This window comes from Bos javanicus, chromosome 6 (assembly GCF_032452875.1).
Source record: "Bos javanicus breed banteng chromosome 6, ARS-OSU_banteng_1.0, whole genome shotgun sequence".
In the NCBI taxonomy this organism is placed as follows: Eukaryota; Metazoa; Chordata; class Mammalia; order Artiodactyla; family Bovidae; genus Bos; species Bos javanicus.
Genome location: NC_083873.1, coordinates 113972230 through 113995344, shown reverse-complemented (window position 1 = coordinate 113995344; position 23115 = coordinate 113972230). Strand labels below are relative to the sequence as shown.

Sequence of the window (23115 nt, the reverse complement as noted above, 5' to 3'; positions counted from 1 at the left end):
GCCGAGTGAGAGTTTATCCAGAGGGTCGAGGGGAGAGGGACGAGCGGTGCTCCAGGGAGAGTGACCTGCACAAGCTGCCCAGAACCAGGCAACAACAGAGCCATGAGTCAGGCTGCGGAGGAGCCTGGAGGGCGGGGCCGCCCACCAGGCAGGCCGGGGCTTTATAGCAGCCGCGGGGCGGCCGCGCACGCAGTGGAGCTGGCCCCAAGACAGCAAGGCATGCTCTGCACGCTGCTGCTTCTGCCGGGCGTGCTGTGCGCCGCCCTGGCCGGCTCCATCTCTGGCCCCAAGGAGTGCGCCAAGGGCCCTGCCGTGTGGTGTCGGGACCTGCAGGCGGCAACGAGATGCGGGGCAGTTGGGCACTGCCGCGTTGCCGTCTGGAGCCAGCCCACCGCCAGGTCCCTGCCCTGTGACCTGTGCCTGGATGTGGCAGCCACTGCCAGCAACGGGCTGAACCCCAAGGCCGCCGAGACTGATGTCCTGGCTGCGGTGATGAAGACCTGTGAGTGGCTTCCCAGCCAGGAGTCTTTGGTCAAATGCAAGGGGATGGTGGATGCCCACGGCTCAGCCATCCTGAGCATGCTTGGCGGGGACCTGGGCAGTGCCCCGGGACAGGTGTGCATGGCTCTCACCCTCTGCCAGCCACTGCAGAGGCACCCAGTCACCCCGGGGCCACTCTCTGAGGAGGACATATATGACGTGGTTGCCCCATTTGTGGCCAATGGCCTACTCAGCTCCCGCCGTCAGCGGATTGCCGTGGGCACTGTGTGCCAGGACTGTGTCCGGCTGGTCACCCGGCTCCAGGGTGCCCTTGGGCCCGACCTGTCCAGCCTGGCACAGGTGACCACACGGGAGCAGTGCGAGTCCCTGGGGCCGGGCCTGGCTTTCCTTTGCAAGAACTACATCCACCAGTTTTTTGCTCCTGCTGAGCAAACACTGAGGTTCATGCTGCCCAGCGATATCTGCAGGAAGGAGGGCTTCTGTGAGGAGTGGCAGGGACCCCCAGACTCGGCTCACGTGGCTGCCGTGGACGGGGTCCCTGCCCTGGAGCTGGCGTCTCCGTGGAGGAAGGGCGAGGTGCAGATGCAGGGCCCGGTGGCCTGTGACGTGTGTCTGCAGGTCGTGCAGAGGCTGGACCACTGGCTGGAAAGCAGCAGCAGCAAGACCATCATCAGCCAGGCCCTGGAGCGTGTGTGCTCCGTGCTGCCCCCTCCGGTGGTCCGGGAGTGCATCAAGCTGGTGGACACCTACGTCCCCACCGTGGTGGACGTCCTGAGCAGACTCACCCCAGAAAAGATGTGCACGGTCATCCGACTGTGCAGGGGATGGAGGCGGGCCCGGGCGGTCCACGAGGGCCCCACAAACCCACCCCCTGGCCTCCTGGACAAGGACAGCCTCTGCAGGGGGTGCCAGCAGCTGTTCGGTGTGTCCGTCCATAACCTGGAGCAGAAGACCACCGAGCGCCGCGTCCTGCGGGCCTTTAAGCTCGCCTGCGGCATCCTGCCCCTGCCCTTTGTGATGCAGTGTGGCCGCTTCGTGAGCGAATACCAGCCCGTGCTCATGATGACCCTCAGGGACATGATGGACCCCCCCACCCTCTGCACGAAGTTGCGCGCCTGCCGCGACCCCAGGGACACGCTGCTGGGCACCGACCAGTGCGTCCTGGGCCCAAGCTTCTGGTGCCAGAGCCGGGAAGCAGCCCAGATGTGCAACACGGTGGAGCACTGCCAGCGCCGCGTGTGGAAGGAGGCGCCCTCGCCAGCCGAGAGCGCGGGCGACCGCAGCTGCCCGAGCCAGGATCCCCCTCCCCTCGAGAGGCCCGCCTCTCCTTGATTCCCACGGCGCGGCCCCCACGTCCCAGATGGGAACTGAGACTCCCCGCGGGGAGGCTGGAAAGGACCTGCCCTCCGTCCTGACCCCAGGCCTGTGGCTGTGCCCACACCTCAAGTGGACTGGAACCACCTGCTTCACTGTTGCTGCCAGCCGCCCGCCCTGACTCTCCATCGCTGTGCTGTCGCTGATGGTGGGGGGGTCTGGCACTGGCCTCTGGTGCCCCCGCTACACTTTGCCGATGGGGTGCCAGCTGGGCTGAGCAGTGGCAGGACAGAGGGCAGGTGGGGAGGGGCCATGACAGCTGGCAGGGAGGGGGCGGTAGGTCTTATCCACCAGTCATCATCACCTGCTCAGGCCGCAGTTGCTCAACCTTGGGGTCCTGGCGGTGGCCTCAAAGGTGCATATGACGTGTTGAGCGTCTCTCTGGGGAGGAGGCTGGGGTTTTGACTAAATGCCCCGAGGGGTTCTTGGGCTCAGTGCAGTCCTTCTGATGCCCCCTGCTCCCCGCCCACCACAGAAGCCTCTCCCTGCACCCCAGACTCTAGGCTGCAGGGAAACCTGTGCTGCGTTCCAGGTGAGGAGAGGAAAATGTGCCGTGAAAGAGCCCAGTGGGTCGCACGATGGTGGGCAGATCCTCCACCTGTCGGAGCCTCAGTTTTCTAATCTGTAGAATAGGGCTGATAACCTGTCTCATGTGGACGCTGAGACCGTTAGAGGAGATGTCCCTAAGCTTCTTCCTCTGAAAGGACCAGCATCTACCCATCTGCTGCAGCCAGCAAGACCCAGCTCAGGGTCCCAGCAGAATCTGGCAGTGCAGGTATTGAGTAAACTGCAACCTTCCTCCCAGTGGCATTTGCTGTCTTCTCATTCTCCTGAGGCCCTGGCACGAGCTGCTGTAGCACCCGCTTCCTTCTGGCCTCGCCCAGGCATTCCCCTCCTCAGGAACGCCTCCTTCCTGAGGCTCTCAGCCCAGTTTAGACACCCTCTGTGGTTTCTCCTCATGCCATGTTGTCATCATCGCCCCCCTAGCACACAGTAGATGCTAAAACATTCGTAGGTCACACACACGAGTGTTTCAGTGGAGGCCAGGCCTGGAGAGGCCCCGCGGCCTCTTTCAGATGAATCCCTCTGGAGGAAGAGAAGTGCCCAGGCCTGGGTTACAGGAGACCCGAGTGGGCGCTGTTTTCTGAGAAGCCACACCTGAGCACTTCACCCCAGGGGGACAGGTGCACTCGGCCTGAGTTTCCAGCCTCCTCGGAGCTGGCGTCTGTAGGCTGCGGCTGGGCCCACTGGTCGGCCCGGTCCACGGTGGTGAGGGCTCCAGCCCACAACCTGAGGGCCCGGATGTGGGCGGAAGAAGGCAGCCCTGGCCAGATTCCGCGACACAGATGCCTGTGATGGACGGACTTGCAGACTGTGGGACTGGGCATGGACCGCATCTCTGGGAACAGCCCCTGGGGCTGTCAGTCTGCGGGCGCCTGTCCCCTCTCTGGGACAGGGTGGGCTGTGGCCCCTCCTCTGGCCTGTCTGGGGGACACCTCACAATGGTGAGACAGATCTCAGCTTCCTGGGACGTCACTGCTCACACACGACAGCCTGAGAGCGGCCAGGAGGGGGTGAGCACCACGTCTCATGGGTGCCCCATCCATGCAGAGCCAAGGTGCCCTCCCATCACCTCCCCAGCCCAAAGCGGCCCGCAGCAGGCGGTCAGCGAGGGGCTCCACGTGCCCCTCCCCCAGGCCTGGGACCCACCTGCCCCCACCTGCCCACTTCAGACCTGTGGCTGCACGTCAGCCCCGCCATGCACCCGGACAAGCTGGTCATCCAAGGACACTGACCGCTGACCAGCCCCTGAGGACGTCTCGCCTGCCCCGAGAGCTCTGCCTGGCTTCACTCCTCACCCTCAGAACCACCTGAGGCAGGCACCATCATCAGCGCACTTCACAGAGGTTCAGTGATTGGCCCAAGGTCACGCAGTTAGGACACAGGGCAGCCAGGAGTCCAGCCCAGGCAGGAAGGGGCTCCAGGGCCTGTGTTCCCGACCCTCACCCCGCTGGAGGAGTTCAAAGCCTGACTCCAGCACCCTACGGCCTCTGCCTCAGTTTCCCCATTCCTGAATGGATGCCCCACCCCCGGGTCCTCAGTAGAAGGGCCCGCTCAGCGGACACACGGTCAAGGAAGGGGTTCTTCAGGCCTCCTCCCCGACAGGACCGGCCTCTCTGCGTTTCCAGGCTGCTTCCTACACTATGTTTCACTTTTTGCATATCTTCCTCCTAAGACATGCACTGAGGTTTCTCGATCGGATATGGCTGATTTGTTTTCCCCAAGTGAGCCTCTTAACCACTCTCTGCTGCTGTTTCCTTATCATTTCCCACATCAAATTCCTTTTCGATTAGAAAGCTGGGAGTCGGGGGGCGGGGCGGGGGGGCGGGGAGGGGCCAGCTAAATTAGCCGATTGCAGCTGCCGAGGCCACGAGAGCAAGCATGCAGGGGCACCGGGTCCCCCGGCCCCAGGGAGCCCTTGGAGGTCTCCACCGGGCAGCGGACAGAGGGCCTTGGGGAGCACTTGCTTAGCATGGGGGCCTGTGACTCCACCGTCATCTTCAGACCTCTCACTGGGTGTGTCGCAGGCTTGTGTCTGCATACACACTCACTTCTGCACAGACGGTTTGCACAGAGCCAGAGTCTGCTGGGCCAACCCCATATCTGGGGAGGGTGGGGGAGGACTGGGAGCAGGTCTGCCCTTCATGCTCCTTCCTCTGCCTCAATCTCTGTCTGGGAAATGGGCCACTAACCCCCAAAACGAATCCCAACAGTGGGAGTGCTTCCCAAGCCAGCGCCCTGGATGGCTGTGACCAGTGCAATTGACGCCCTATCAGAGTCCTGCTTCCTCCATGGTCCTGCCCTTCTTGGTCCGTCTGCATTGCAGCCTCCCAGGCCTCTGCGAGGGTCCCTCCCTCCTGCAGACCTCTGTCCCCCTGTCGCCTCCCTGCCAGCATCTGTATCACCCCACCTCAATCAGCTCAGTTCAGTTCAGTTCAGTCGCCCAGTCATGTCCAGCTCTTTGCAACCCCAGGGACTGCAGCATGCCAGGCCTCCCTGTCTATCACCAACTCCCGGAGCTTGCTCAAACTCATGTCCATCGAGTCGGTGATGCTATCCAACCGTCTCCTGCTCTGTCATCCCCTTCTCCTCCTGCCTTCAGTCATTCCCAGCATCAGGGTTTTCCTCGATGGTCACCCTCGAAGGCAGCCCAGCCCCTGAACCATGGCCATGCTCCAGCTCCTGGACTGGAGCCCCACTCGGACATTCTGGGCTCGTCCCTCCTTCGCAGGAACTCGAGTGGCGGTGGGGGCTGGGCCAGGGGCAGGAGCAACCCTGAACTGAGTCAGCATCAGTTCTGTCTCATCCCCACCGGGTCCTAATGCTGCTGATACATGGACGTTACAGACGCCCACCCAGCAGGCTCAAATCTCTGTGGCCCAGAGAGGGACTGCGTCTTGCCTGGGCCCTGTCGTGGGCGTTTGGGCCGCCAAGCTTAGGCTTCAGCTGCATTTAGGTCTGGCTCTGATGCAGCTAAAGGCGTGAGAAACAGCTGCATCCGGTCCCTCCAAGAGCCTCAGGGGCCTGAGCCCCAACTTACAGGAGGGTCTGCTCTTCCCTCTTCAAGAGGCCCCTAAGTACTGCTTCATGCCCCCCTGCACTGACACAGCTGCCCGTGACACTGCCCTGGAGGCTTAGCCTTAGGTCTGAGAGGCTCACCTCTGGACCCCCGGGATGCTCCAGACCCAGGCACCTGTGCAGGGGCCCTGCTGGTGGCAAGCGGGGCCCATCACGCCAGGTCCAGCAGTGACCCCACGTCCCTGCCTCCTGCCACCATGGGGACCTCCCTGTCTAGATGGTCCAGCTTCCAGGGACCAAGCCCACCACCCCCGGGAAGGCTGCTCTTGTCCCACTGGTCTGAAACCTCCCCCGACCCCAGATTCACCACATGCCCGCTGTCACTGGGGCCAGGCCTGATTCGCTGTGGTGGGACGTTTCTGAGACAGTCAGGGAGTCTTGGGGGCAGAGCGGGGAGAACGCAGGCCATGTGGAGGGGCACTTTTGAGCCTGGCTTCGCCACTCACTGTGGTGTGGCCTTGGGCAGGTTCCTCAGCGAGTCTGAGCCTCTGTTGTCCTGTGCGTACGACACGATAATAAAGGCGCCCCTCCCATGGCGTCTGCTGGAGGCCTGAGCGAGGTGCCGCACTGGAGCGGGCACACGCGGCTGGAGATGCCACCAGCCCCGGCCTGAGCTAGGTGTTCGCAAGTTCCTGCAGCTCGGAGAACCCAAGAACACGGGCCGAGACCCAGAGGAAGAGCCAAGGGCCTGAGGCCACAAAGTCGGCCTGAGACAGTCTGTCGGTCAGATGTTCCGGGCATTCCCACTGTCCCACTGAGTCCATTGCAAAGTGTGAGGTTGGCCGGGAGATGCTGCTGGACACGGGAGGAGTAGGCAGATGGGGAAAGAGAGGGCGGAGGGGAGAGAGACACAGATCGAGAAGGATCTTCCCATCTCTGTGACACCCCAGTTTCTCTCCAGAAAAACTAGCACCTTCAATGCTCTGACAGCACGTGCTTGGTCCCTGAGCCCCGACAGCCTCCCCCAGCTCAGCCGTGTGTGCTGGGAGGCCCGTTTCAGAGAAAACCCAGCAGCAAAGGCCTGCTCAGCCCTCCCGTTCTCCTCCTCAGGCTCCGGGCCACCAGCCACCATGGGATCCCAGCACATGCTCGCTGGCCGTGGGAAAAGACGTCTTGGGAATAGCAGGCTCGACCTGGGGCTCTCTGCCTGAGACAAACTGGGCCCTGACCCCCAGCAGCAGCCCCTCAGCTGTCCTCCTGGGCCTGCAGCCCAACAAGTGAGATGGTTCCCGCCGAGGGGTCATGAGCTGGCGTGTCGGAAAACCAAGGCGCTTTTCCTTCCTGGTCCCCTGGGGAAAGTTACAGGGCTCCCCCCTGGGGCTCTGGGCTGCAGGCCTGACTCTCACGACCTGCCCGCTGCTCCTCTACACCTCTGTTCCCGTCTGTAACTGGAAGAGGCTGGGCCAGATGGGGTCAGAGCACAGATACCCTGGGCCCGAGGGTCCTGGACAATGGCCAAAGCTAGGCCCCTTTGGGGCCCATTTGTCTAGAGGTCAGAATGCCAGGCTGCCTGCGAGAGACCTCGAAATTCTTCCATGCTGACAGTGCAATAGCTTCATTTTAGTGTCCTCTTCTGGCCAAACCAAACATGCCTGAAGATGCGGCCTGGCCTGCCCGGCCCCCAGCACATGACCTCAGTAGGCTGGGAATCTCCTGCTGGAATTTAATGCCTGAGCCTGCAGACCAGTCTCAGAGGCTCAGAAGCCCAGCCAGTTCTGATTCCTCAGGCAGCACAACCCCCTAGTCCCCCCCCAACCCCCCGCTCCCCGGGAGCCCTCTGGGGTCAGGTTCCTAGTACAGGGAGCCATTTATCCAGGACAATGGGGAGTGATGCAAAGGAACAGGAAAGCTCAACCCTGCCAGACCAGTTTCTCAGGTTCCCTTTCCAAGGGGAGGGGCGAGATTATGAAACTGGGACAGCAGAAAGGGGGAGGGGCCTTCCGGGGGCAGCTCACTCCGCTGGGCTGGGATGGGGAAGCGATGTGTGTTGCCCAAGGCCCCACCAGCCAGACCTGGAGGGCTCGAGGCCGTCCACCCCATGGCCATTGCGGGCAGGAGTTGGGGCACCTGCAAAGGGCCGGTTGTAGGTGATGCTGGTTTAGCAGAACCTGGCACTCTGGGACGCGACCGAGTGAAGCAAGCGGGGAGGGGCCAGGGCAGGCCTGACCCCTCCCCACAGGGCTACCTGACCTGCACCTCTCCCTGCCCTCTGCCCCCAGCCCCAGGCTGGGGCTCAGCCCACAAGGCTAAGATCAGGGGCGGGGCTGAGTCGGTTCTGCCTTCCTACTGGCCCCACCCCCACACAGGCCAGCAAGCATCCTGCCAGGTGTGCCAGGGGGCAGCACCTGCCCCTCCAGAAGGCGGGGAGCACAGGGGTTGTGGTCTGAGGCCACTTACGCCCTGACTGTGGTGCTGGCTATGGCGAGCCCTGGCTAGTGACCTTCCTGGGACAAGTGAGAGCCACTTATTGGGTCTTGAATGCAGCCCTCAGGGAAGACAAAACGGGTCTCTTGCCCTGCTTCTCCTGCTAAGGCCCTCCCACACTGGGAGAAGCCATCACCCCCAGTGTGGGTGGGCTAAGGAGCTGCTGGGAGTCAGCCCTGCTGGGGGGCGGAACCAAAAGGGGTCGCTACACACAGACGTGCTGGGTGACTTCAGGCGAGCTGCTGCCTGTCTGGGCCTTGTTTCCCCACGTAGTTCAGAGGGCTGTGCAGATCCGGATTCCACAGCCAAGAGGCAGGACTCAGTGTCCATATCGGGCAGACAAAGGCGCCGAAGCCAAGAGAGGCAAAGGGACATCTTGGGGTGACATGGCTTTCAGCCAGGATCTCCCAGCTACAGACAGAGCTCCCCACTCCGTCTGCCCTAGGCATTCCTGCTGGCAGAGGATTTTCTAAAGACGGGGCAGTTATTACCCCATTGTTCAGAAGAGGACCCAAAGGCTGGGTCCAACCCCTTCCACCTCCTCCTCACAGACCGCTGACACCAGGGTTACTCGCCAGAGGGAGAGGGGCCAAGGTTCCTGGGAAAAGCCAGCGGCATCCCCCCAGCCAGCAGTGCATATAGATCTGCAGAGTCCTAGGAGGCTGGAGGGTTCCAGAACCTTCCTCAACCTTGGTGTGCTGGGGCCAACTCACACCAGCTCCATCAGGACCAGCAGCTCCAACGGCTCACATCTGCTCATACCAGCTCACACCAGCTTGCGTCTGCTCACATCAGTTCACACCTGCTCACACAAGCTCACATCGGCTCACACCAGCTCTACCAGCTCACACCAGCTCCACCAGGACCACCAGCACCACTAGCTCCACCAGATCCACCAGCTCATATCAGGTCACACCAACTCACACAAGCTCACACCAGCTCACATCAGCTCACACCAGCTCCACCAGGACCACCAACACCACTAGCTCCACCAGCTCATATCAGCTCACACCAACTCACACAAGCTCACACCAGCTCACATCAGCTCACACCAGCTCCACCAGGACCACCAGCACCACTAGCTCCACCAGATCCACCAGCTCACACCAGCTCACACCAGCTCGTATCAGCTCACACCAGCTCCACTAGGACCACCAACACCACTAGCTCCACCAGATCCACCAGCTCACACCAGCTCACACCAGCTCTACCAGCTCCACCAGCACAACTAGCTCCACCAGCTCACACAGCTTACATCTGCTCACATCAGCTCAGACCAGCTCACACCAGCTCACATCGACTCCACCAGCTCACACCAGCTCACATCGACTCACCCAGCTCCACTCACCACCAGCTCCACCACATATCAGCTCACACCAGCTCACATCAGCCACACCAGCTCCACCAGCTCACACCAGCTCACACCAGCTCACACCAGCTCACATCGACTCCACCAGCTCACACCAGCTCACATCGACTCACCCAGCTCCACTAGGACCACCAACACCACCAGCTCCACCAGCTCAGATCAGCTCACACCAGCTCACACTAGCTCTCATCAGCTCACACCAGCTTGCATCTGCTCACATCAGTTCACAGAGCTCACATCAGCTCACACCAGCTCCACCAGCTCACACCAGCTCACACTAGCTCGCATCAGCTCACACCAACTCATATCAGCTCACACTAGTTCACCCCAGCTCCGCCAGTTCACACCAGCTCGCACCCGTGAGCTAGAGTCAGTTGAATACATCTCCTCCCATGTTATGTCCAGTGACTTCCTGCTGGAAGCTTAAAACTGGCCATGATAAGAAACTACATCATGGACGTTGGAAAGTGCTTCACATTAGAAGGGGTTTTGTTGGTCTGCTTTTTGTTTCCTGGAGTGCTGGTGGTTAAACACTCACCAGTCTTCCTAAAGCTCCAGAATTCAAGAACCAAAGGCAGCCTCACACCCTGACATATCTGCCAGGCCTCTCCAGCCTTTCTGACTACCTACTCTGCCAAACTAAGGGGGAAGGTGGGCACTGGTTCCAGAACCAAGGCAGGCCTGCCCCTACCCTCCCAGAGCCACTCACAGACCAGCCAAACAGAATGTCCAGTCTCTCTGCTTTCAATTCCGTGGGTGGACCTACTGTGTGCCAGGTGCTGTTCTAGGCACTGGGATACGTTGTGAGCCACACAGCTGAGGCTGCTGCTGCCTGATGGGGGCAGACAGACAAGCCATCTATGAAAAAGTTAGACCAACATTTGGAAATGGAAATTTTATTAAAGTAATGTCATCACAAATAATGCATTGAAACCCTGAGAGATTATAATAAACGTAATGCAGAGTAAAGAGGCTGGAGGAATAGTATCTAATGGGAAGAACTACTTAAGAGAGTGTTGTCAGGGGCCCCGCAGAGGTGACACTCAGCTGACTTCTGGCTCACATCCAGGGAAGAGTTTTAGGAGAGGCATGAGCTGGGGCAAAGGCTGGGAGTGGGCGAGAGGGGTGGGGGAGGCAGGCATGGCTGGAGTGAGTACCAGGGCTGCGGGAGAAGTGACCAGGAGGTGAGAGGCGTTCTCTGGGGACCCCTGTGGGGTGCAGCGAGGGGCTGGTGGACTTCCAGGTGTGATGAAAGCCATGGGATGGTTATAAGCTGGGCAGTGACGAGTCCTTTTGCTGAGAGTCCGCTGTGGTGCTGGGTGGGCCTAAGGGGGCAGGGAAGGAGCCACGAGACCCAAGTGTGGCTGGTGCAGACGTCCAGGTGATGGAAGCGCTGTGGGGATCGAGCCCCGGGGTGCAGGCTAGGGACAGACCCGGGGGAGGAGCCACAGGTCCGCTGCTGGATCAGACGGGGAAGAGATTAAGGAGGATGTGAGTCTGAGAATAGTGTGCAGAGATCCTGGTCCTAACACATCCTCGCCCTGACACACGGGCCTGGGGCAGGGGCACCGATGGCAGCTGAGGGGTCTCTATACTCAGCTCCCCCAACCCAGCTCTGTCCTGCACTGCGAGGGGCCTCATGCACGTGTGTGAACTGCAGCCTGCACATCCCCTCCACAGCCACCCCAGCCCCACCCACCGTCCATCCCTCAGGAGAGCCGGGGGAGGGGTCAACCCCCATCCCAGGGCTTTGCACACTTCAGCAGCAGGATATCCCTCGTTCCGCAAGACCCTTGTCCCGTGAGAGGGCGTGGCCCCGAGGAGGCCCACAGCAGGGTGCTCTGAGATGAAAGGGGCTCATCTGCCAAGACTCGAGGTGGCACAGTCCACGGAGGTGAGGGGCCAGGAGCAGACTGGGGACCGGGAGGCAGCGGAGTTCGTTGAGACATATTGACACAAGGTCACATGTCTGATCAACCTGCAGAGTTTGGTGGCCTCTGTCTGCACCACGAGGGGTGCATGCAAGAAAATGCTGGAAGGTGGCATCAGCCAGGTTGGAATCTCCCCATGTCATCCTTCATTCCACATGGGAGGGGTCAGGGGTCAATGAGGGCAGTGAGCAGCCGAAGGTCACACCTGGGGGGAGGGTGGGCCTCAGTCCATCCCTCCGCCGCTGGCCGCCCTTCCCTGCAGGCCCACCCTGCTCTCTGAGTGTCCTTCTCAGAGCAGCCAGGGCCTCAAAACACGATCTAAGCTTCACAAGGACCCAGGGGACTGGAAGAGGACAATGTGGATACAGGCACGCAGGGCAGCCTTGGCAGCATCCAGGGAGAGATGAGGGTGGCAGGGATGGTGGGGGGAGGACATGAGAGAGGGTGACAGAGCCTCGAGGGCTGCGCCTGTGGCATAGTCACCCCACTGGCCCCAGTGCCTGGGGGACAGAGACACTGCTTGACCCAGGGCTTTGGAGTCCCCATTCAGCGCACAGAGGGACTCAGGCCTGATCCAGCAACACTGGCCGAGGGCAACAGCGCTGCTCAAACAACAAGGACGAAACGACCACTGTCTCCCGTGAACCAGGCACAGGGTTACACGTTTCCCACCCGTTACCTCGTTGGACCCATTTTACAGATGGGATAAGCTGGGCTCGGAGAGGCGAAGTGACTTCCCAAGGCCACACAGCCAATAAGACAGGAGGAACTCGTCTCTGGCCTGGAAGCCTGGGCTTTCGCACCTCTTGTGCAGGCTCCGCCAGAGGGAGAAAGCCGTAGAGGAGCTGCAAATATGGGCATCTCTCAGGAAACGTGTGGCACGGTGGTGTAGGGTGTGGGCTATCCCTCTGACAGAGCCCAGACCCTCCAGGTGCCTGCAGGGGACACAGGCAGAATTTCAGCTTGAGTACCGTGCAGAGCAGGGGCTGGCTCCCCAGTCTTGAGGGAACTGGGAACCTGGCTCGGGGCTCTGTCTCCGAGGAGGGAGCAAAACCGACCAGCAGCAACGGGAGACACCTGGGCACGTGCCCTGGGCGGGCTCCCTGCTGTAGCTCAGGGCTAAGAACAGCATCCTGGCCGCCTGGCTGCCTCCCCCCAGAATGGAAGCCCCAGCAGGGCAGAGGCCAAGTCTCTCCTTCAACTCTGAGCGCTCTGAGTCTAGAGGAGCACCTGGAGGGGTGAGCGCCCCGGAAAACTAGCTGAAGGATGCAGGGAAGGGGGCATGGAGGGGAAGGAGGGGTGACGTGTCTTAGGTTGGGCGTGGCTTTGGGCTGATGGCACCCAGTAGGTGCTTTAGAATCAGGTCTGACTGTGTGAAACCAGTCTGGAAACTCCACGGGCTTATTCCTGCACGTCCCAGTGTTGGCCGCTGAAACATGAGCTGCTTGCCTGAGGCCATTATAAACGACAGAGTTGGGCCATCCAGAATTAGGGTGCCCATGATCCTCCCCAATACAACCAACATTAGGTTTTCACCCCAAAACAGAGTAGCCTTCCTAGCATCATAGAAATAGCCAGCATCTTGGACCCTGTGCTGAGCAAACTCTACCTGGAGTGTCAATCACTGATCCCAGGGGCTCCCTTTCTTAGACGAGGAAGCCAGGGCTTAGAGAGAGGGACTGACTGTCCCCGGAACCTGCTGCTAACGGCAGAGCTGGCCAAGCCCCTTGATGCCAGTCAGCCGCCCGCACATTCCCTGGACGCTGCTCGGCCCGTAAACGGGTTTATGGCTCCATCCTTCAAAACACACTCAAGCGAGGTTTATTACATAATAGAAAACAAAGGTAGTTTGGTAATCTGTTTCCCACTCAGGGAGTTTTATTAAAATGCAGTAAATCTCCAGGACAGAGCGTGACTTTAAAGCAAAGGGCAGAGATGCAGGTCTGCTTCTCTGCGGGGACAGGGTCGGAGAGAGGGGGATGCGGAGTGAGCGTGAGGGGGGCAGGTGTGGAAAGAAGGTAGCATTCTGGCCCCTCCCACCACAGGTTCAGCCCCTCCCAAGAGCCACAAGGAATGGGACTTTGCACTCAGCTGGGCCCTGGAGGGCAAGGGGAATGAGGCTTTGAGGTGCCAGCACTTTGTCAAATACCCCTTTCCCTCAGTGGTTCTGCTAAACCATGCCTTCTACACTCTGCAGCCTCACTGTCCACTCTGAATGCTGTAGTCATGCTCCTGTTCTAATCCCCAAGCCCCACCACCTAGAGGATATAGTTCAATGCTCTTGGGCTGGCCTACAAGACTGGCCTTGGTCCAACTCTCCTGGGGCCTCACTAGCGTGCTCTCCCACCCTCCTCTGCCCACCTCGCATTTTTGCCACTCCAAACGTCTTAGGGTTCCTCCCACACCAGGCTGGCAGGTGCCTCTGTGATTTTGCACATACTGTTGTCTCTGTCTAGAATGCCTTTCCTCTGCCTGACTACCTGGAAAACTCCTATTCATCCTTCAAAACCCTATTCAGACATCACCTCCTCCAAATTATCCAGTCACTCTCTCCCACGAGTTCCTTAACAGTAGACAGAATTTGGTCCCTCCTTCAGTTCCCTTCCTCTCTGACAAAGTTAGTGTCTCATTTGTGGCCAATCCTAAGGCCTGAGGCTCAAGAAAAGTCTACAGGGTTCAATTATCTGAAAACGGTCTTACTGTCTCATGTTCAATCTTGGTGCTCCAGCCAGGTCTTCAACTGACCAGAAACACAGAAAACCTCTGGATGCCTTCTTGCCCTGTGTGGTCAACAGAATAAGGAACCCCCAAACATGCCCATCTCCTAAAGCCCAAAGCTTGTGCATATGTCACCTTAGAGGCAGAGGGACTTGGATGTGATTACGTTCAGAACTCTTAGATGGAGAGCTTATCTTGAATTACGCAAACGAACCTAATTGAATTACATGGGTCGTGAAAAGGAAGACCCTTTCCAAGCTATGGGTAGAAAAAGAGGGGAAACAGATGAGTCGGAGGAGGCAACACTGGTGGCTTGAAGATGGAGGGAGGGGCAACGAGCCAAGGAAGGCAGGCACCTCTAGAAACTAGGAAAGGCCAGGAAAAACAACAACAACAAAAACTTTCTCTAAAGTCTCAGGAAAGGAAGTGAGCCCTATTCACACCTTCGTGTTAGCCAGCGAGACCCATATCAGCCTTCCGCCCTCCAGAACTGCGCCCTAATAAATTTGTGTTGGTTTTGAGCCACGAATTTTGTGGTCATTGGTTACAGCAGCATCAAGAGAAAGCCAGGGCACCCAGGCACCAGCCTGGCTGTTAACATGGGTTCTCCCAGTCCCTGGGCATCGCCAGCCTCTGCACCGTTGGCCACCTGCCTTTTTTAAGATGTTTTTTAATGTGGACTGTTTTTTTTTTTTTTTAATTCTTCATTGAATTTGTTACAACGTTGTTTCTGTGTTATGCTTTGGTTTTTTGGCCACAAGTCATGTGAGATCTTAGCTCCCCAACTAGGGATCAAACCCTCACCCCCTACATTGGAAAGTGAAGTCATAACCCCTGGACTGCCAGAGCAGTCCCTGGCCTACTCTCTTGACTGCCTTCTGCCCACTTCACTTGCCATTTTCTGCCTAGTGAACTCCTATTCATCCTTCAGAACCCGTTTTCCAGGTCCCTCTGACGAGGCCTTGTGCTCTGGGGCCGGCCCGAGCACCACATGCCCTGAGGCTCAGTCACGCCTCCCCGCACACACATGCAGAAGGGCCCCGTCTTGGGTTCCCTGCTCTCCCACCAGCTGGCCAGATCGTGGGTGGCAAGTGCCAGTGCTCGGTTGATTCTGAATGTTTGGTGCCAAAGCGGAGCCTGACACATCATAGCATCTCAGAGAGCAAGTTGCAAGTGACCTGACCTGGGCTTGGGGTGGTCAGAGTCGGAGGCCTCCAGCCATTCGTGGAATTTGTTGAACAATAAGGAGGCCCCCACCTTGCTGCCGGAGCTTTACTGTAGCTGGAAGTACATTCACACCAGCAGAGGAGGCATATTTATCTTATTTTCTTGTACCTACACAGCTCTTTCATTTCTCTGCCCCCTAGTACAATCAGTTACAGCCTCAGAGACAAACCCTCCATACACTCAAGTACATGGCAGAATCCTGATACCCTGTAATCCAACAGGCAGGAAAGAAAGTCCCTGTTTAAAATATGTCCTAAGAAAATAATCAGCAACGTGGAATAACGTACATACGAGGCCAAGAGCACAGCTTTCTCTACATCTTTAGGTTAGCGAAAACTGAAAATGACGCAGATGTCTAAAAATGAGGATTTGGCTAAATAAATAATATTTCTTTCATCTCAGGCTACATTACACAGCCGCTAAAAATAGTGGTTTTGAAAATATGTGGGAGCATAGGAAAATGTTTAATATTGGGATTCAAAGTTTATAAAACGTGTATACGTTTGCATCTTAAAAAGACTGGTGAGAATTTGCATCTCAAACATTAATATTTGTTATCTGCTAAGGTGGCAAAGAGTCGGACACGACTGAGCGACTGAACTGAGCTGAACTGAAGGTGGCTTAACACAAGGGATCATTTTTATGGTTTGTTGATGCCATAGTTTCTAAAATTTCTGTGATGAGCATGTGTTATCGCTTTTAAAAATAAGATATTTTTTTAAGGAGAAGTTTCTGGAGAGGAATTTGGCAACACCCTTATCAGTACTATCTTTAAGATGTTACTAAACCTTTATACGGTTGAATGGCATTATACAGAACCCAGTTATAAGGAAACGTGAGGTGGTTACCACTGAATCCAGGAGCAGTGTTTTGTGGGTTTCAATCCAGCTCAGGAAACCCCTGATACTGAGATGACGGGAAACTCAGATCCCATGAAGAGATGAGGAGGGATTATGGGGAGGGTCTGCAAGGGCCCAGAGGAGGGGCCTGACCTAGCCAGGGTTGGGGCTGGGGTGGGGGACTTGGGAAAGGGGAGGGACCTCTGGGCACAGAGGGGTGGGGAGACAGGAACTGCTGTTGATACCTGGGTGTGGGGGGCTTGTGCCGAGGCCTGTGGGGAGGTGCCCCGCCGGATGCACGAAGGTGGGGTAGGGGGGAGAACTCTAGAAGAATCGGCAGTGTCAGGGGCCCCCACGAGATGGTCCTGGTTTAAGCGCTGGCCGCAGCATCAGAGCGTCCACTCAGCACTCACAGGCTGGCCCTCCCCAGGAGCATCTGTCTCCCATCTCTCAAAAAAGCATCTGAGATGATTGTGTGGGCCGGGCAGCCACACTGTGGGCTCACCATGTTTGAGGGTCGCCTGCGTGGGCTGGGGTGTCATCAGCGCCACGAGGGAAGCTAGGTGCCCCTGCCAGCCATCAGAAACCTAAATTCAGAGCCCACACCCGGCTCGTTCAGGGTCGTCCTGCTTAACCCAGGAACCCGTCCGCCTTCCGCTCTGGTCTGCTCTTTCCCTGAGAAGTCTTCTGGAGCCCAAGGAAGGCCTATAGCAGCGGGGTCAGAGGAGCAGGACGCGGGAGAGGGAGAGAGAAAACCACAGCAGGCACGCAGCACGCAGGCGAGCCCAGGTGGGAAGGGGCTCCCTTGGGGTAGGTACCACACAGGGAGCTGGGACTCGGGCGTGACTGGGAGGCAGAAGGCCAGATGTTCCCATCACCTTCCAAGGCCAGAGGCGGCATTCTGGAGATGCAGGGACTTTTGCTCTGTCCTGTAGGTGGCCCTGGCAGACCCCGGCGGGGTGGATGCTGGGGAGGCTGAGGAAGAGCACACAGTAGGCACCACAGTGGCCACGGCAACACGGAAGGCCCCGTGTATGCAGAGCTGCCCTGGAAGAGCCGGGAGCCCGTGGTACCCAAGGACCGGGGCTGAATCTTCTTCCGGAAGTCTTCCCCGACTACCACTTCCTCTGCTCAACAGAGCGGGGTGGTCCAGTGCTTCCCGGCTCTCTCAGCTCCATCACAGTGCGGGCTCCCTGGCTGTCACTCATCTGTTAGCCCTGCTACACTGTGAATCTCGGGGATCGTTGATCGCAGTGATTCAAACACAGAGCCTGGGTGGAAGGATGTGTAGACGGATGATGGATGGGTGGGTAGAGGGATGAGGTGCAGCTGGATAGACAGGGCATGATGGACGGATGGTTGGATGCGTGATGGATGGGAGAGATGGCAAGGAGGAGGACAGGGAGGTGGGGAAGAGAAGAGGCGGAAAAGAAGAGAAAGCCAGATGGCAGAGAAGATGGTCAGCGCTAGTGACCAGCAGAGGTCCTCAGAGCTGGGACCCAGGACCTGCAGAAGGCCCGGCATTGGAGTCAAGACGGAGGAAGAAGAGGTTGAGGGACTGGGGACGCTGAGAGATGTCCTCAAAGTTCCTGTGACCTCTCGGCCACCCCAGATCTGTTTCGGAGCATTTTACAGGCACCCCGAGGCCTCGGAGCCTGACCTCATCCAACTGTTGATCACAATTGAGTTACTTATTGAAGAGACTCAAGCCCTGGAAGCTTTCAAGTCAGCGCCTCCCTCGATCCCTGTCGGGTCTGCGTCTTGTTTAAGTCAAACTCAGGTCTCCATGGTGATGTTAAGCAAACACATAGAGAGAGACTGTTGGGGGGAGGGAGTCACAGCCAGTGGAAAGGCAGCCGGATGCGTCAGGGGAAGAGACGGAGGAAGGAAGCCCCCTCTGACACCTCCCAGGCGCCGTGCGTTGCACACGCAAGATCTGTTCATCCTCACATCAAAACCGCAAGGTCTACGCTGTCAGACTCAGGGTATAGACAAGGCCCGGGGTGGGGGTGGGGGGAGCCACAAAGCAGGGAAGGTGCAGAGACAGACGGAATCCGATCTGTCTGGGGGCACCGACCACCCGGCCTAGAGCACCTGCAGTCAGCCACAGAGCAGCCCATCACCGTCTAAGACTTTCTCTCTAAAATAAGGCCCGCTCTTCCCGCCCACAAAAAACAAGCCTTGCCACCTGTTTAACAATCCCTGCAGACACTCAGCACATCCACCTGTAAGGACCCGAACAGCACAGCAGCGCTTTGTCTGCCTGGACATTTAAGGCCCCGAAGACACAGGCTTCGATGCTGGGGACTGCCCATGGGCTTCCAGAACACTCTGGATTCAGCCTGGCTCTGTCCAACTCACACTCAGGACAGTCCAGCTGGGAGGACGTCCCCGTCCCCAGCTATCATCCGTCTCTGCAGAAAAGAACCCTGACGCTCCTTTACATTAGTATGTATCAAGAGGTTGTCATCCAGCTTGATGGCTCAGATTCCCTAAACTCTGCATCCTCAACACATAACTCCCAAATTCTCAATATTAAAACACGGAGGGAGAGAGGTATCCTAGGAACACAGAACCCAATCTGTTCGAAACGGAATGGCATCAAAATCCAGTAGCATTGCAGGGAGGCAGATGTGGTCTGGAAACCTCAAAGGTGGCTCATCTGGAAAAGAAGGCCTACACAGTCGCTTCCCAAGCTTCCTGGAGAACCAACCCCAGGAAATGCTCAGAGGAGCCAGAGCAAAATCAAACTTAAACTGCATAAAACATTTAAACAAGCAAAATGAATTGAAGCAAGTAAAAATTAAAATAACATTTTAAATTAAACAATTTTTTTTTAATGAAAGCTCATGGAATCAGATGGGATTGGAGAAACGCACATGACCTTCTCCTGGAGACGCACGGTGCCCCGTGCTGTGTTAGAGACTCTAATGTGTTCTTCCACAAAGAAACCTGATCTGTTTTCTTCCATCTGAGTATGTTTTCCTAGCTTGTGACCACACAACATATATTTTCTGGAAGGATTGATGCACACCTGTTGTACTTTTGAGTGTCATTGAGCAAACAAGTCCCTTCATTCCCCTCCCTTCCCCCACTGGTGCTGGGTTGGACTTGCATCGGCCAATGGAATTTAGCAAATGTGAGTGAGCAGAAGCCTTAAGTGTGCATACAGGGGTGCTTGCCTCTCTCGCTCCCCTGTCAGTGCATGGGACGAAGGGGTCCTGATGGCCTCTGGCCGGTCAGCTGGGGTCCCACACATATGCACCAGAGCCAAGCCTGCCAACCTCAGCTCAGGGGGAGCAGTCCGGACACCCCAGCCTACAGCAAACAAACCAGTCACCCCAGGGCGTGAGAAGGAGCCTGCTGGTGCCCCCGAGTTTGGGGTGACTTGTTACGCAGCATCACTGTCACTGTAGCTGAGGAATATACCAGTCTACAGAGACACTCTTCTAAGAATGGCACTTCTAAGAATCGCATATTTTGAAATATGACTTAGAAGAACACTCTTGGGAGGACACATTCTTAGAGAGTGCCGGGAAAGAATAAATGACGATCATAGGAGCTCAGGACACAGTTAGAGGATACCCATCTCAACATTAAGGGTCAGGAAAGGACTTGGGCTATTTGTAGCAGAGAGGCAGGGGTGAAGAAGGAATTTAGCAATAGAAAAAAGATGGGCACGAAATACAACAGCTAAATCCCAGAGGAGGGGCCTTGAACAGTCAATAAGATACAATAAAAGAAAGTATGTTTGATTCCATGAAAAATCACACAATTACAAGATAGAATAACACTCTAACGCTCTAAGGTCCACTTGAATGCAGACGTACAAAGTCTGATGATTCCAGAGACGCGGGGCAGGAGTCACTCTGCAGACAGACTCACAAAGGAAAGAGGAAGGTGGAGACATGGGCAGACACAGTCCGCAGCCCTGATGGGAACAGTGGAGCCTGGGGACGAAAACTCTCACACTCCACAGCAGGGGAAGGTGTGGCTCGGCTTACAGGGCTTACAGGGCTGCAGGGATGAATGACCAAAACCAGGGCGTGAGCATCAGTCACGTTTCTAAAGGCAGCATGATCCCATCTGCGCTAATTTGTAAATCACACTAAACCCTAGGACACATTGGTTGTGGATAGACACATACGTGTGTACTTAACACACGACGCCCCCATGGGGATGACTTCTGGGGTGGGGGATGGCGGGCATGGGGGAGGTGGAAGGAAGGAGGGGAGAGCTGGGCTGGATCAGAACCTGGAAGAGTGTGTTTATTTAAGAGATGGAGAGCCCAGGAAGAGAAAAATTAACATCTGTTACAGATGGGGAACCCGTGTTGGGCTAGACTGCGGTCTGCTGCAGTAACAGCTGAAGCCCCATCTTCAGTGGCTTAAGCCGCATTACTCCTGCTCATTGGACCACTGGTTCAGATAAATGCGTGACCCCACAATAACCAAACGGGAGGCCAGGGGAGGGAGAAACACTTGGATTATTTGGTGAGCACGGGCTTGTCTCTGGCACGTGGGTACTCAGGCAGCTGGCACACCACATTCCACACCTTCTGTGTCCATTCAAGGTTTCAGGATTAAAGTGAAGACAGAGGAAGAGAATCACCCTCCCCCTCCCCCTCCCCAGTGCAAAGAGTTGACTCATTGGAAAAGACCCTGATGCTGGAAAGATTGAGGGCAGGAGGAGAAGGGGGCAACAGAGGATGAGATGGATGAATAGCATTTCACCAACTCAACAGACATGAGTTTGAGCAAACTCAGGGAGATAGTGGAGAACAGAGGAGCCTGGCATGCTACAGTCCATGGGGTCGCAAAGAGTCAGACACGACTGAGCAACTGAACAACAACAACCCCTAACAAAAGGGTGGGGTTCCACCAAGTCACTCAGAGAAAACTCGAGACCCCAGTATTCCCACTCCAGTATTCCCGAGGTTGCCCCTACTAAAAGTCCTGCCCAAGGTCACATGTCGGGGTGGAAGGGCAGGGCTGGCACGGCGTCCACAGCGTCCAGGCAGTGTGTGAATGGTGCCGTGGGCTGGAGCTACATGACAGCAGAGGGAAGCAGAGCGTGGAGAGTGAGCCAAGGTCCGCTTTCTCCCTGGGTCAGGACTCCCCCAGCCCCTCTCACGCCACCTGATGGCATCGGGGCCAGCTCTGTGCTCCTGGCTCCCACCCTACCTGCTGGGATGGCCTCATAGGCCTGAAGGGTCTTCCTGGTCCCAGCAGTGTTTCCCAAGGACCACATCACCATATGTCCATCCATGCATCCATCTGTCATCTGTCGATCGTCTGTCTGTCCCCCCAGTTGTATGTTTATCTGTACATCTGTCCCTCCCTCCATCCATCTATCCATCTGTCTCCTCCAGGGGATCTTCCCCACCCAGGGACTGAACCCTTATCTCTTAGTCTCCTGCACTGGCAGGTGGATTCTTTACCACTAGCACTTCCGTTCACATCCAAACCCCCTGAGGCTGCATGCGACCTTATTTGGAACGAGGCCTTTGCAGATGTAATGAAGTTACAGAGCTCGAGATGAGCTCACCCTGGATCACCCGGGTGGGCCTCAAATCCAAAGATAAGTGTCCTTGTAAGGAAAACACGGAGGAGCGACATGGAGGAGGCCATGTGAAGATGGAGGCAGAGACTGGAGAGACGTGACCGCTAGGAAGGCCCCCGGCCCCCAGCCCCCAGTCCCCAGGAGATGGAAGAGGCAGGAAGGACCCTCCCCAGCGCCTCCAGAGGGAGGCCAGCCCTGCCCGCATCTCCATTTCAGACTACTGGGCCATAGGATGGTGGGTGAACATTCTTCTGGTTTTAAACCCCTAGACTTTGGTCCTTTGCCCCAATACCCCGGGACACTTGCAGAGATTGGACATGTACGCCAGGGCAGGGTCAGCCAGCTCCTCTAGTTACCATTCATCTCCGGATGGTCCAGGAGGGGAGATGGACCAGCTCTATGCTTGTCCAACCCCTGAGGCCAATCAGCAGCTTTCTCGGGGGAAGGGCTCCCATGCTCCCCCCGCCCCCGGCTGAGAGGCTGAGCAGAGAACAGTACCCACGCAGAAGGAGGGGGCAGAGGGCTGGATCCTCAAAGCCAGCCAGGGAGGCAGGGAGAGACACTCCCGCCATGAGGGCCACAGAAGGCAGGACAACTAAAACTGCATCCGGCTTAGATCTCAGGGGGCCATTTCCAGACTGTAAAACCACATCTGTCAGTGAAATGTATTTATCGCGATTACACAGGAGAATTCTTGGGAGTCTGGGTGCACATTCAATAAACGTGTCATTAATAACCCCACTGAATACGTTTTGCCAGACAGCAGCACCCCGAACCGCCCTCCACGTGTGCCCTTAACAGCAGACAGAGGGCGGGTGACATCCTGACCGAGGGCCGATGGCAGTCTCTCCCCTTCTAAAGCTTGCACGGTCTCAACACGGGGCATGTGAGCAGGTGATGCTCGCAAGAGAAAACGCGATTAAACCCAGAAACCACTGGCCCTCGCTAGGGGTGTGGAAACGACACTGCCTCCCTCTGGGCCGGTAGGTTAGCAAGTTTTAGAAATGCTGTCAGCCTGAAGGTGGCCAGGAGGCAGGGCGCTGCCCCACGTGGAGGGTTGCGCTCCTCCTGGAAAAGAATTCAGCGCTGCCGCACGCCAGCCGTGAATCTGCTCAGACTGTCTGGCTCAGAAATGGAACTCCCTAAGACGCTTCCCAGGGAACAAAGCAGAATGGAAAGCGACGTGCCGGAATGTCTCATGACCGCAGCAGGCCCAGGAGCTGTGTGTATGGCGTGAAAGTGTTGGTCGCTCAGTCGTGTCCGACTCTTTGCAACCCCAGGGACTGCAGCCCACCAGGCTCCTTTGTCCATGGGATTCTCCAGGCAAGAATATAGTGCAGTGAGTTGTCATGCCCTTCTCCCCTTCTCCAGGGGATCCTCCCAACAAAGAGATCGAACCCAGGTCTCCTGCATTGCAGGGAGATTCTTTACCATCTGAGCCACAAGGGAGGCAGGGCTAGGAGTTAGAACGAGTCAGTCCTGGGGTGAGTGCACAGCCGTAAAAAAGACACATGGCCCGTGATACCGCCCG

The 23115-nt window shown here is 57.3% G+C and overlaps 2 protein-coding genes across 3 annotated transcripts in view; one reads left to right on the top strand and one right to left on the bottom strand.

Annotated features, from left to right (window-relative positions):
- SORCS2 (sortilin related VPS10 domain containing receptor 2) overlaps positions 1-23115 on the bottom strand; it is a 493339-nt gene that overhangs the window by 278610 nt on the left and 191614 nt on the right. The gene's annotated exons all lie outside the window — the stretch shown is intronic.
- PSAPL1 (prosaposin like 1) lies at positions 210-1951 on the top strand. The gene has a single exon (XM_061420929.1). The coding sequence runs from the start codon at positions 220-222 to the stop codon at positions 1831-1833; it is 1614 nt and encodes a 537-aa protein (XP_061276913.1). The 5' UTR covers positions 210-219; the 3' UTR covers positions 1834-1951.